Source organism: Augochlora pura, chromosome 4 (genome assembly GCF_028453695.1).
Source record: "Augochlora pura isolate Apur16 chromosome 4, APUR_v2.2.1, whole genome shotgun sequence".
NCBI lineage: Eukaryota > Metazoa > Arthropoda > Insecta > Hymenoptera > Halictidae > Augochlora > Augochlora pura.
The window spans coordinates 27,608,692-27,620,842 of NC_135775.1; the positions used below are offsets into that span (position 1 = coordinate 27,608,692).

The following is a 12,151-nucleotide window of genomic DNA, read 5'->3' on the forward strand; positions in this document are numbered from 1 at the left end:
TTTTCCTCATTTTCGAATCACTGAAGTCAATTTAGAATAATATTGAAATTTGTATAACCTGTCGATGCTTAAATTGTTACATAAAAATGTAAATTTGCGCAGAGTTCGTTTGTTGAATTGCTGCGAACGCAACAATTGTGTTTGCAATGACTCACCGACGAGTGCACGGTAGATTGTGCGCATTCGCGGCAATGTGCACTCTTTGCCTCCCCAGCATCGGTGCATTACATTGTCGATAAGATCCCCGGCGTGCCAATTTACCGAATTAATCTCCAACCTCGTGCGCTTCGATAATTCGAAGTAAACACCAGCGAGTACAGTAATTCTGCACCGAGTACAGCTGGTATTCTTTTCCATGGAATATATGAACCGTATTTTGTAATGTACACCCGATCGTGCGATTCCAGTGTGGAGACGGCTTAACGTCGCCGATTTTCTCCGATGGGATTACCAATCTAGGACGATATTATTCATAAATTCACTTTCCAATATTAATGTTAATCAGCATCGGGGCTTTATAGTAATTACACGATTAAACGGGTCATCCAGTGTGAAACGGGCTTGACGATATTTTCTTTTCTCCGTAAAACTATCTACATACAATGACCTACTCATGCATTCACTTTCAAATACTATGATTCTCCTGCGAGATAAAAAGATGTATCGATTTCTGAGGAATCCTGCGGATTGTTCTTCGCTCTCCGTGTGAAAACGAGTAGGACTCGTTTGTTCGTACGTTTGTTCGGTGTCCCATTCTTCTGCGGCGATCGCGCTTTTCTTCGCAGCGTACTAAATTCTTTCGTACGAATATTTCTTTCCAAAAGCAATCGCTAGTTTGTCTTTAATAGTCGATTTAAAAAAATATGTTTCTTCAATAAATTTACTAATAATATTTTTTTTGCAAAAGTTTGTCCAAAGGCAAGGAACACGTCGCTTAATTTATAGTTGTTCGTGCTAAAACAGGCCAATCGTGAAAGGGGCATAAAGTTGCTCGAATGCGTTATTTTTCTACAGCAATACTTTCCTTTCAATGATAATAGGATTCCTAGTGAATTATTTAGTGGACTGCAGGAATTCTGCGGATTGTTTTACGGAGTTGTGAGAAATGGGCTCGACGCAATTCAATTTAATTTCTAAAATCTCTACTGCCTCGTAACCGTGCAGCTCTCAGCTCCGTAATAATGTTGAAATTAATCACACAGAGGAAAAGTACGATTTTTATTTAAAAAAAAATAAAGGATCCTCCACGACTGCGATTAATAAGATTTCTCGAAGAAAGGAAGAGACGCAGGCAACTTCCATCTATAGAATTATAGAATATGGTCCGCGCGGAGGGATCTTGGTTCGCGCCAGGTGTGAGAAGGGCTTTAGGCGATCGTTTCCTCGTACGTGGCGGTCCCCCGTGTCTCCGTCTCCATTCGACGCGAAGAAGAGCGGCGCGAGGCGCGCGCGCGCGCGCGGTGCCGACACACAGAGGAGCCTCGAATGGTAAATGGCACGACCGGGGTCGACCATTTGAATCCCGAATACGTGTAAAGTGTAAAAGAAGACGGCCGAGCATTTAGTGAAAGGCAGAACGCGAGTCTTCCGTGGCCGAGATTCGATTCGATCGACGAACCTAAGTCACGATGTCGTTTCTTCGCAACTTGCACTCGATCCTCTCGCGTTCGACGACTTGTCGCCACTACGATTCTTTTCCCCACACGATTTTTCATCGTTTGGGTCGATCGTCTCCTCCACTCCTCTAGATCGTTCCATCATCCCGGACGCCGGTGAAATTTTAAACAACCGATCGTTGCGTCGCTCGAAAGCACCTTCGACTCTTTTTGGCGATCGCGTTCGCCTTTGAGAGACGGTTCCGATCGACGTGCGTCGACTTCATTAGTCACTGGATGCTGATCGAGTCGATCGGTATTCCAACGATGCTGGTTTCCTGTGTCTTCGATACCTGTGTCTCTGGAGCTCGTTGATCCCGTGGCATTTCGTTAATTAGGTGTTAGAACGGCCTACCACCAGTGTGTCGTTCGCAACCGCAGTCTTTTCTGCATTCTTGGGTACGCGCAAGCATTATTATTCGACTCTTCCTTCTATCAGATTTTTATGAAATTAATCGCGAATCACCGTGCATCGAATAACGCTTGAAACTCGAAAGTTAATACTCAGTGAAACTTTGTCCACCGAGAAAGAACTGTTCTGTCCGTATCGTTTCCTAAATTTCACTTTATCCTTTCGGTGTTCCAGATCCGACAGTTTCTTCAGCGTCATCGTAATTTCTATGTTTTTGCCGCTCGAGATTTTGCGGAGTATTTCACTCGCGACGTTTAATCAATCCTCCGTTGCAACACAGTTTCTTCGGGCATCCTGTCTTACATAAATAGCTGCATACGACCCGCTTGCTGGCACTTAGCCATTACAAGATAAAACAAAGCTAACGAATCGAGGCTCCGATTGGAAGAGCGCTCGAAATTAAGCAGTCTCGCGCGCATCCGATAATCGAGGTAATTTGAGAGCACCGTTTTCGGTCGGGTTAAAGCGAAATTTCAGAAATACCGAAGGAACGCGCGCGCGTCGTTTCCAACGAGATCGACGGAAATTGGTATCCTCGTGGCGACGGCGCTGCATCGTGATCGCGATCTGTGATTCCCGTTGCGTGCACGCTGCCGGGGATTTAGGTCAGAGCGTCGAATTAAGTACGGTTCACAAGTGCTATTGACGAAAACCCGCTGCGACCGGGGATTAAGATGTATACACGGAGATAATGTTTGGACCCCATTCGTCGAGTTTCTTCGACTGTCCGCGAATCCTTTCACAGCGCACGGCCAATCCTCCTGAGAAGTTTGCCCTCTCGCGTCAATAGATCTACGCCGAGTAATCCCGCAGGTAAGCGGTTTTCGAGGATCCGCGATCGTTCAACAGCCACGGATCTATCCGGATCCTTCCTACGATCGATTCGACGATCTTGATAAATCGAGCACGCTCCAGTTGCCTCGTTAGTTACTCTACGTCCACTTCGATTCCGTGTTCCCGACAGCGCGCATCTCTATTTTTCTGTCGACGTTGCATCCTCCTGTCGAGCGAAGAGCACGATGGACCGACGATACGCGTCTCCTTCGAGTTGAATTCAATTTTCCTTATAAAAACTGCAAACTCTTCGATTCCATCCGAGTTTTCTATAGAACGTATTTCTTCGTGACAAAGTAAGCCTTTGGCTTTGTTTTGAAAAAATAATTGGATAAAATTCTAAATATTCTAAACGGAAAGCAATGTTTTAATTTTCAAATTAAAACTAGAAGTATTATTCCAAGGAAGACGCGAGGACGGAAAATCGTAAAATAAATGGGACACCGACAGGGTTGAAGAAGAGAGGACGCAGTTGCGATCGTCGCAACATTGTCTCACCGGCCGGCGCTCGTCCCGAGATCGATGCCTCGAGTAGTCCAGACATGGGGATTCGATGGGGAATCCTCCGGCAAGGTTGCAGCGGCTGAAAAAAAATCGAGTTAGCAGCCCCGACACCTCGAAGATCCTGTTCCCCGTTGTCGCACACGCGGACACCGAAGTGTGAAACGTGTGTCACCATTTGCGGACACTCGTGCGTGCGCCCCCCTTCGATGGGGTCCCATTGGCTATTTTACCCTCAGAAAAGCCGTCTCCATGCCCTCGAGCTCGCGTTTCGCGAAAAATCGTCGCGAACCCCCGAGGCGAGGAAGAACAGAAACGGAGGAGCGCTCGAAATGCGAAAGAGTGGCCAACGCCTCTCTAGCGGACCCTTTTAGCGTTAACTAAAAATTGTTTAACCGGTGCGGCTCTTTGATACAGGAAATAACGACTTCTCGGGTGCAATTTCATCTAGGAAATTCTTTGGAGATGGAGATTAGTTGCACGCAGATTGTTAAGCTTCTTTCGTACATTAAAATGCTTATTAGTATGTTTCCGGTAGATAAAGTATTCATTTCGCAGATATTCGAACGCGTTGCGTTCGCGGAGTTTAAAGAACTTGAAAAATATTTCAGCGAGGAGGTTAAAACATATTTAATAAGTTTCGCGAGAGGATCGTTAATAATTCATTGAGAGCACCAGCAAATTATAAATCAGACTTCCAATTATGAAATAAAATGTAGGCTCGCTAAATCTTCCATCAATACGCGGCTCGCAGATCGTCCAAAGGATAAAGAATTCGGAAATAATCGACAGTCAACAAGTGAAAAGGAAAAAGCGTCTCCTACCACGCTCGGGATTAATTGTCCCTCCGTGGAGAGAGGGTGCGAGGGAGGTCGGAAAAGCCGGCGGGCTCAACGAGGATGCCGTTAGAAGAGAAAGGGCCTAGGATAATTGCGGGCGCGGGGAGGAACGGCAGGGATTGGTAGGGATTCGGCGACGCGGCGTCTCGGTCTCGGTCGCGTCAGAACCAGTACAGGTGTGTACACGGCGTTAATAGACTCACCTGCTTTCCTTTTACTGTTTCTTGACCTGCCGTAAACGATGGAATTTAGGTACTCCACTTGCCGGCTACAATTAACCATCCGCATAACAAACGTTCTGACCTAAACCATCGACGGGATCCGTCAATTTCGACGTATCCGGGCCGCGCGCGGCTCTAATTTTCACCTCGCCGATGCGAACCGAGTCGCTGCCTCGACTGCGAATTCCTGCATTTCCGAGGGAGACGAGTGAAAGACGGAACGGGGAAAGTATCGAGGGGGGAATTCGACAACGTTGCCGCGTTGTTGTTAACTTATTAAAATAGTTACGGAGAAGAAACGAGTTTCCATCCAACCGGTGCAAAGCTACGCGGTATACGATAGAAACGGAACGTGTTGGCGGTGACAAGCGTTTCAACAAGTTCATTTCTATAGAAAAATTCTAGAGTTTCTAAGCCTGGTTAATTGCGCACGATGGCAATAAAATAAAAAACTTCGAGGATTAGGTTTCCAGTTGGAAGAGTGAAATAAGATGGTATATCAAATATTGTGCTCGAGATAGCAATTTTACGCTCCAATTGGTTATCTCTTTCATAGAACAATGAGCAGTGAGCTCCAATTATCTGAAAAAAAGCCAATTAGCTTCTCGAGAGCGCCAACTTCCGCGTGGCTGACAAAACTTTTCGAAAATAACGACGAACGCTCTTGTTGTGTCAATTTCGATGGCTTTTGAGTCAGTCCGCTCGATTACTTTATGTTCCGTCGATGACTCCTTTAATTGTAATCGCAGTGTCAACGAAGCCGCGTAACAAATACTCGAAGAAGATGTATATCCCAGATTAGATACGGGCTCCATATCGACGCGCAAATAAATCGAGTCGTACGCGATCGAAATACACCTCGTCTACGCGCCTCGTCGTTGTTTCGCGCGAACTGGAAACGGTGACACGCCCCATTTCTCGTTGGCCGGACTTTAATGATAAACGTTAAGAAGACACGGTGCTCAGTTATGTAGTTCAATCATTTTTAGAATAACCGGCGAAAAAAAAAAAAAGGAACATTACCACGTAATCCACTTCCTCGGCCGACTACTGTGCATCGCCAGCAAAAACTCAGCTTCGTGGAACGCGATTTATTTTTCGCCAACCTGAATTTAATATTCAAATTGGATTAAACTGTCTCGGAATTTTACAGAAATTTTTACCGTGTTCTGCGCGATTACAGATATTTGAAAATTGATTTCGTCGACTCGGATTGGGAGCGATCAAGCCTTTCTGGGTTTGAAAATTGACGTTTGACCTCGATTCGGAGTGGAATCGAAGTAGAATTTCAAGGGTTCGGTACTGAGGTTTCTAAACAACCTGGAGGCGGTCGTCGGGGAAAAAAAAAATCGGCACCACGAAATTCTTGCGGTCTGCGTTTTTCCGCCGGCTAGCAGACGGAAACTCGCAACCTCTGGGTTCGATTGACAATTCGTGCACCGTAACCCGGTATCTGGGCTACCGTGGTGTAACGGGATACTTTTACGCGGTTACCCGCACCGGGGAACATGAAAACTGGCCGGCCTAAGTAAGCGGCGGCCCGATCGCCGCTTCTTTTTCCAGCGCACGCCCGCTCGAGGAGAGGATCGTGATCCTAGCCCTGACACCGTCTCCGCGATCGTAATGTCAGGGTTGACGACACCTGGGCTAATTTCGCGCCATAAACGGCGACGTCCGGCGAGTTTTATTCGAGTCCTTCGCGTTCGACGCGTCCTCCGGAATCCTGTAAACCTGGCATTCCGTGCGCGATACGCGAATTCGGATTGCCGTTCCAAACTGCTTAGTCAGCAGCGGATTGTGCAGGATTTGTCACGGATCGCGTTATTTTTGAACTTTTGACACAGTTGAATTTATGGGCCATTCCGCTCTCGCAATTTTATCGGACTTACTGCAGTGGATATTTTTAACACTGATATATTTGTTATACATATATTAGACTTAGTGTTCTATCATTCTACGAGAGTTAAGGAAGAAAATTGAAACAAGAATTATAAAGCAAAGCAAAGTTGTCCCACGTTAAGGGAAACGTTGAAGAACACGCTGATTTAATAATCGATGTCCTAACGATTCGCATACACATCGAACGGCTCCAATTATTACATCAGTGAGCCGAATAACGATCAAACGAATGGCCCGACGAGGACGGAACGACAAACTGCTAGAACTAGACGAAGAAACACGGTTCGCTTGGCGACAGGAGAGCGAGGACGTTCCTCGTCGCACGCGAAAACATCAACTCACCATTCACCGGCCTCCTCGGCCCCAATCCTTGTAATATTATCGATGTTATGATTCATTGGGCCGTGTTGTTACAACACCCGGTGTTATCAGGTCGTAACTCGAGGCGCTGTTTATAACGAGAGTGAACGCTCGCTTGATCCCTGAAACTTCTAATCTACGTGCTCTCCGATACATCGATTTTCTAAATAGATTCCCGACAGAAAAGGAAAGAGAGAGGGGACGAGTGAGAGATGCTGCGATTGATCAACCAGTTATCGATCCAAGTGCTTCAAACGCGGTGATAATCGTGAAAAACGTGGCTATTCAGGCCCGGTTGAGCCGGTAGCACGATAACGAAGATTAGACGACTGGCGAAACGGTGGCCTAGGTCGTGACTCGGACGTCGATTTTCTAGTCGGGCTAATATTTGCCGAGCGAACAGTTTGCTGTCCCCGAAACTTTGTATAATAGGTTTGGGTCGTCGCCCTATCGCGACTACCGTGCTCCATAGATTCGGTGATTCTTCTTTCGCTTCGGGGGGTCTTCGTTTATTTATTTTGCTAATTATTTTGTGGAGAGATTGCAGGAGGACTTGAAACAGCTTCGACGATGAGTCAGAGAACAGCAGCTGAGATTTCGGTGACTTCTAGAATTCTAAACGCGCTCGTGGTCCGATACAGCCTATTCTATCTAAACTAGATTAGGTATCTCTCGAATGGTCGTTCAGTTTGCCTACTTCATTCAAAGTACGGACAGTCTAGCGGCCGTTTCATTGAGCAGGCTCTAGACATAGTTTGCTCGCGATTGTCGATTCATTTGGATTACGTAGTTCAAAGTGCAACGCGGTGCAGCGTCTAAATCAGTGAACAAACTGGACGCTCCTAATACATGGTCTACGCGATGTTTATCGAGGATACGAGCGACGATTTCAAATTTTCCGCAATACCGATCAATCCGATTTCTAAGCGACGCGTTATCGTGCTCCTTCGTAATGCCCGGTGCTCTTCGACAGAGTACAGCGCGAACTCGGAACACAGTTCTCGAAGCGAGCGAACACAGCCCAGCTAAACGAGTGAAAGCCTAGGAATGATTACGCTCGCGTTGCCTAACAATATATCAAGCACGCACAACTTCCTGGACAAGGATGGAGGAGTATCCGTAATGAAACGATACGGTAGCAGATGTAGCTGGGGTAAGTCGCCCCTGTTGCCCCCCCCCCCCCCCCCGCTCATTCGAGGACGATGAACAAACCAGCGAATGAAAAGGATATAAGCGATAGCGAAACTCACCCCTAATTTTGGTCTCCTGCGGATCCAGCGGTGGGAACCGCGGCTGGCTCTGCTGTCCTGGTTTTTTCAGCAGGACACCCACAACCTGCGGCGCCATCATCATCCTGCCGATATCCTCCGGAATCCTCCTCTTTCCCGCGGCTCAGTTTTGGCGAGTCATTTCGTATCCGGCACTCTGGGGCACAACCACTGCTCTATTCTATCTTTCCTTTGCGGCTCGGCGCGGCTCTGCTCGGCTCGGCTCGGCACGGCTCGGCTCGGCGCAGCGCGGCGCGGAGGATCGTTTCTCCCTCGCGGGGACCGCCTACTCGGTCCGAAATTAACCCGGTCGGGTAAGGGGCCAACGAACGAGGCACACCGGGACCGGGACAGCGGCGAAAGAGTGCAGCTGCCGATCCGTTCAGTTTAGACCGTCTGTCGCTTTATTGGCCAAGGCGACGTGTCACTTTAGCGCGTAGAACAAGGCGCCAGACGAAGCCGGGCCCCTCTTTCCACACTCTGTTTAGAGGCTTATCTCCGTTGTCCCCTGGCACATGCGAGCGTGACCTTATCGGCCGACGGAACGGCCGAGTCTAGTCAAACGGAAATTTCGTCGCGCGTCTCTCTCTCTCTCTCTCTCGCGTTTCAGCGTTTCGTCCGGGCGATCGTATGTCGTTACTCCGTAGGATCGGGATTCGCTCGATGGACCGACGGGTAATCGGGCACCGCAGCTTCGCCGGCGCTTTAGAACCGATGCGGCATAGGATCACCTGTTGACGTCGTGGTAAACGATATCGCTCCCGTTCCACGACAATGGCGGTCGCGGCGGAGCCTGGAATTGCCGGAGATAACGTTATCGGTCGGTTTCGCCTTCGACGAGCCGTTAATGAGCTCGCGTATCGGTCAGCTCTCGATACGCGCGTACGGTTAAATTTTTACAAGCGACCCGATTCGACTCCACCGGCAACCTGGATACTGTCCAACCACTTCAAACTAAGAGCCTCTCACCGCTCTTCTTCCTCACCGTCGCGGAGCAGCTCCGACGTTCCGAAACAACTCGGAGACATTGTCAAGTCTCTTCATCGTCACTGTACACTGTCACAATCCGTGTTGTTTCGTGGTCAAGGGACGAAACTCGCAGCGAACGACACCCCAAACCCCCCGACGGAAGAGCGCTGTCAACGATCACTGGGACCCACGGGCCCGAGGTGGATCACCCTGGGAAAGAACGGTCTGGCTCGCAGCTGACACCGGGATAACTAACATCGTCGATACAGCATGGCGCGCGCACGGCGAACGACTAAACTAAACAGACGCGAGAGAGTGCATCGTGCCCACCGCTTCTCCTCGCCGTGCCCCCACTACGCGTCGTCGGTCGTCGGGTTTCTCTTTCTCTCCCCCTTTCGGCAACCCCTGAAGCTTCCTCCTTTGGATCGCGATCAGCCCTTTGAGTTCGGTTTCGCCGGTGGCACTCGATCTTTTTCGTAGCGTCCACGATTTTTCACGGATCGACCACCCACGACGAATTTCGCTTTGAAAATAATGCCAGCGATCTGGAATCGTTTCGTCTCTGATGCACTCTTATTAATCAGCAGAAACAAGAATTATTGACAATAATTTATTAATAGGAGAACCTATGGTTTCTATCTCACTTTTGACAAATTTTTCGACACGCCGCTGTATCGGTTGTCATCTAACGAATAAACGATGGCAACGTAAAATAAAATGTCCAGATAACCGGAAAATTCAATCAAGAATCCGGTTGCCAGAGAGCAGGAAGAAATAGCAATTTGCGGATACAGCAAATCTTTAGGATCTCGATAAAATCGAAAGGTGGTCCGTAAACGTTCCCGGCGACTTCTCAGCCTCTCGGGTTCGTGATTATTGGGTCGGCGACGGGTTCGAATTAGATCCCTGGACCAGGAAGCATAACGTACTCTATGCTACAGCAGCAGGAGGGCGAATTTTATTTCCAGCTGGAAAAGCTTGGTTTCGCGCCGCGGGAATCGGAGCGCTCGACTTCGGATATTTCTGGCGCGCGCACTCTTTTTCTTTTCTCGTTCTTCGCCCCTCGTTTTCAAACGCTTCTCTCGGGCGCGGATCTCGCTCTGAATTTTTCTCGCGTCTCTAACGAAGGTACTCCGATCGATTCTCTCTCGGTTTTTACAACGTCGTTATAAGCGAGGATCGCTCGGCGAGCGAGCCCTGCGAAGTGGATCGGCCAAAGCGTCGCACTCGAAGCGTTCTTTTGTTCTTCGAATACGCTGGGAACAACCGATATCGAATCGCAGACGACATCGGAGAACTCTCCATCGTATTGCACCATTGTCGATACAATGCAACCTCGATATGGATCGGTGCATTGTCCAATTATCTATGTCGTGCTCGATCGCACGGCCAACCGATGACAGTCCCATTATTGGCCCGTTCGTTAAATAACCGGCTGAAATATCAGGATAAAGCGGCGTTAACACTCCGATCACCGCCGACGACCAGAATAGTGCTACTGTTTTTAGAATTTTCGGTCCCGCGCGCCGCCCTCGTCGATCTCGGATGCGCCGATGTATACTCTCTTGGAGCTCTTTATTTTATTTTATCGTTCTCCAAGAATTCCAGAATCGCTCGGTTTTACCTCCGCTATCGATGGAAACGTAACCATTTTTTCGTCTATTATACGTAGCTACTACTTGAAAATTATTTGAATAGAAGAAATAAAGTTAAGCGCGAGTTACGAATCTCCACGTGACCCGAAAGGTGTCCAACTGTAAATGGTACTTCAGGTTCCGGCGACTCTCTATTTGCGAGAAACGATAATTTATGCGTCCGATCGCGCATCAATGGCTGCCCATTGTCCGCGCTCTAACGCGAACAGCAAACATCGTGAATTCCCCGATCTGCATCTAATAATTTCCGGATGCCCGCGATCCTATTCCGCCCCGCGTCGATCGGATACCCTATTTTTTCACCTGTCCGTATTGTGGCAACCCTTGGCGGACTGATTCCGTCGCATCTCTCTCCAGCCCCTCGGCGAATCTTTTCTTCGGCCGCACAATGAGAAGCTGCTAATATGTCGTCGCCACAATTCCACGCTCCGCTGGGGAACACTATGTGACAGTTTCCGGAGTTTATGGTGTTTCGTCCCGGCAGATAATAAAAGCAACACCCATAACCTACGTGGACGGTTTTCACGGTGAACGGTAACGTCGCCGTCGCCCCGCTGCGTTTTTCACAGCTCGAAATATCTTTTTTTTCTATTTTTTTTTTTTGCTTCGGAAATAACCGAAGCTTTGCCCGAGCAGCGATCAGTATATTCGAAACGGTGGGAGCGATTCGGGGGACGAATAATTATTGCGGCAATAGCAACGAGGGTGAAGAAAATTTTACTTGAAAATTTTGACGTCACGTGTCGTGATATAAAAATCTCGGTTCTGTGCAAAATTCAATGACATGAGAACGAAAGGAGATAGAGCGACAGAACCGTGAATGAAAGCCAACGAAATGACAGATCTAAAATACAATGAAACGATTCCGAATATTGTTTCGACAGTTATTGGACAAGCAAGCTCGCACAATGGAAAATGATCACGCGGCGGTACGGTGAGCTGTCTCTAGAAACGCGGCGAAATAAAACGGGACAGAAGGCGAACGGACTCCGGTGAAAAGTAGTTTGACCAAAAAGGAGACGTCGCGCGAATGATCGATGGTGAATAGATAGCGCGGCGATGCAGCGACAGATCTAGGCGAGACGTCCGAGTCAGCCAGTCTGTCGCCGATCGGGTTGATGTGTTTGCGCGGTCCGCGCATAATTAGAGGGATTGTCAATAGCGTCCAAGCATGAGCGCGTGTAACAGGTTGCACGGGCGCTCAAGAGTGAAAGTGTGTCAGCGTGTTTTTCATTTTTCCTTGCCCGTTGCAGACTTCTCGGTGGTCTTGAGACAGTTTGACGTCAGCCGATCGAGTACCCCCCTACGTTCCACCGGCGACGTTCGACCGTGTCCGATCCGATCGTATCCGAAAAAGAATGACCTTTTAATGAGCCCTCGACCGGTGGCGCCGCGGCTTATTCACTGAATTTCCGGGACAGGGGTGAACTGATTTATCGGTCGCCGGGACACCGAATGAAGTTCGAGCTTTCGGTTGACTCGGGAAAACTAGGAAAGGATTCTCGTTTAATCGAACGGAAACGGGGACGCGGGCAAAT

The 12,151-nt window shown here is 48.4% G+C and overlaps 1 protein-coding gene across 1 annotated transcript in view; it reads right to left on the reverse strand.

The window, feature by feature from the left end:
• The window catches only part of LOC144468995 (uncharacterized), a 46,226-nt gene extending 36,941 nt beyond the window's left edge, over positions 1 to 9,285 (reverse strand). The window contains exon 1 of the mRNA XM_078178834.1: positions 7,972 to 9,285. Within this exon, the coding sequence (XP_078034960.1) occupies positions 7,972 to 8,074 (103 nt within the window). The 5' untranslated portion in view covers positions 8,075 to 9,285. The remainder of the gene's footprint in view (positions 1 to 7,971) is intronic.
• Positions 9,286 to 12,151: the final 2,866 nt, after the last annotated feature.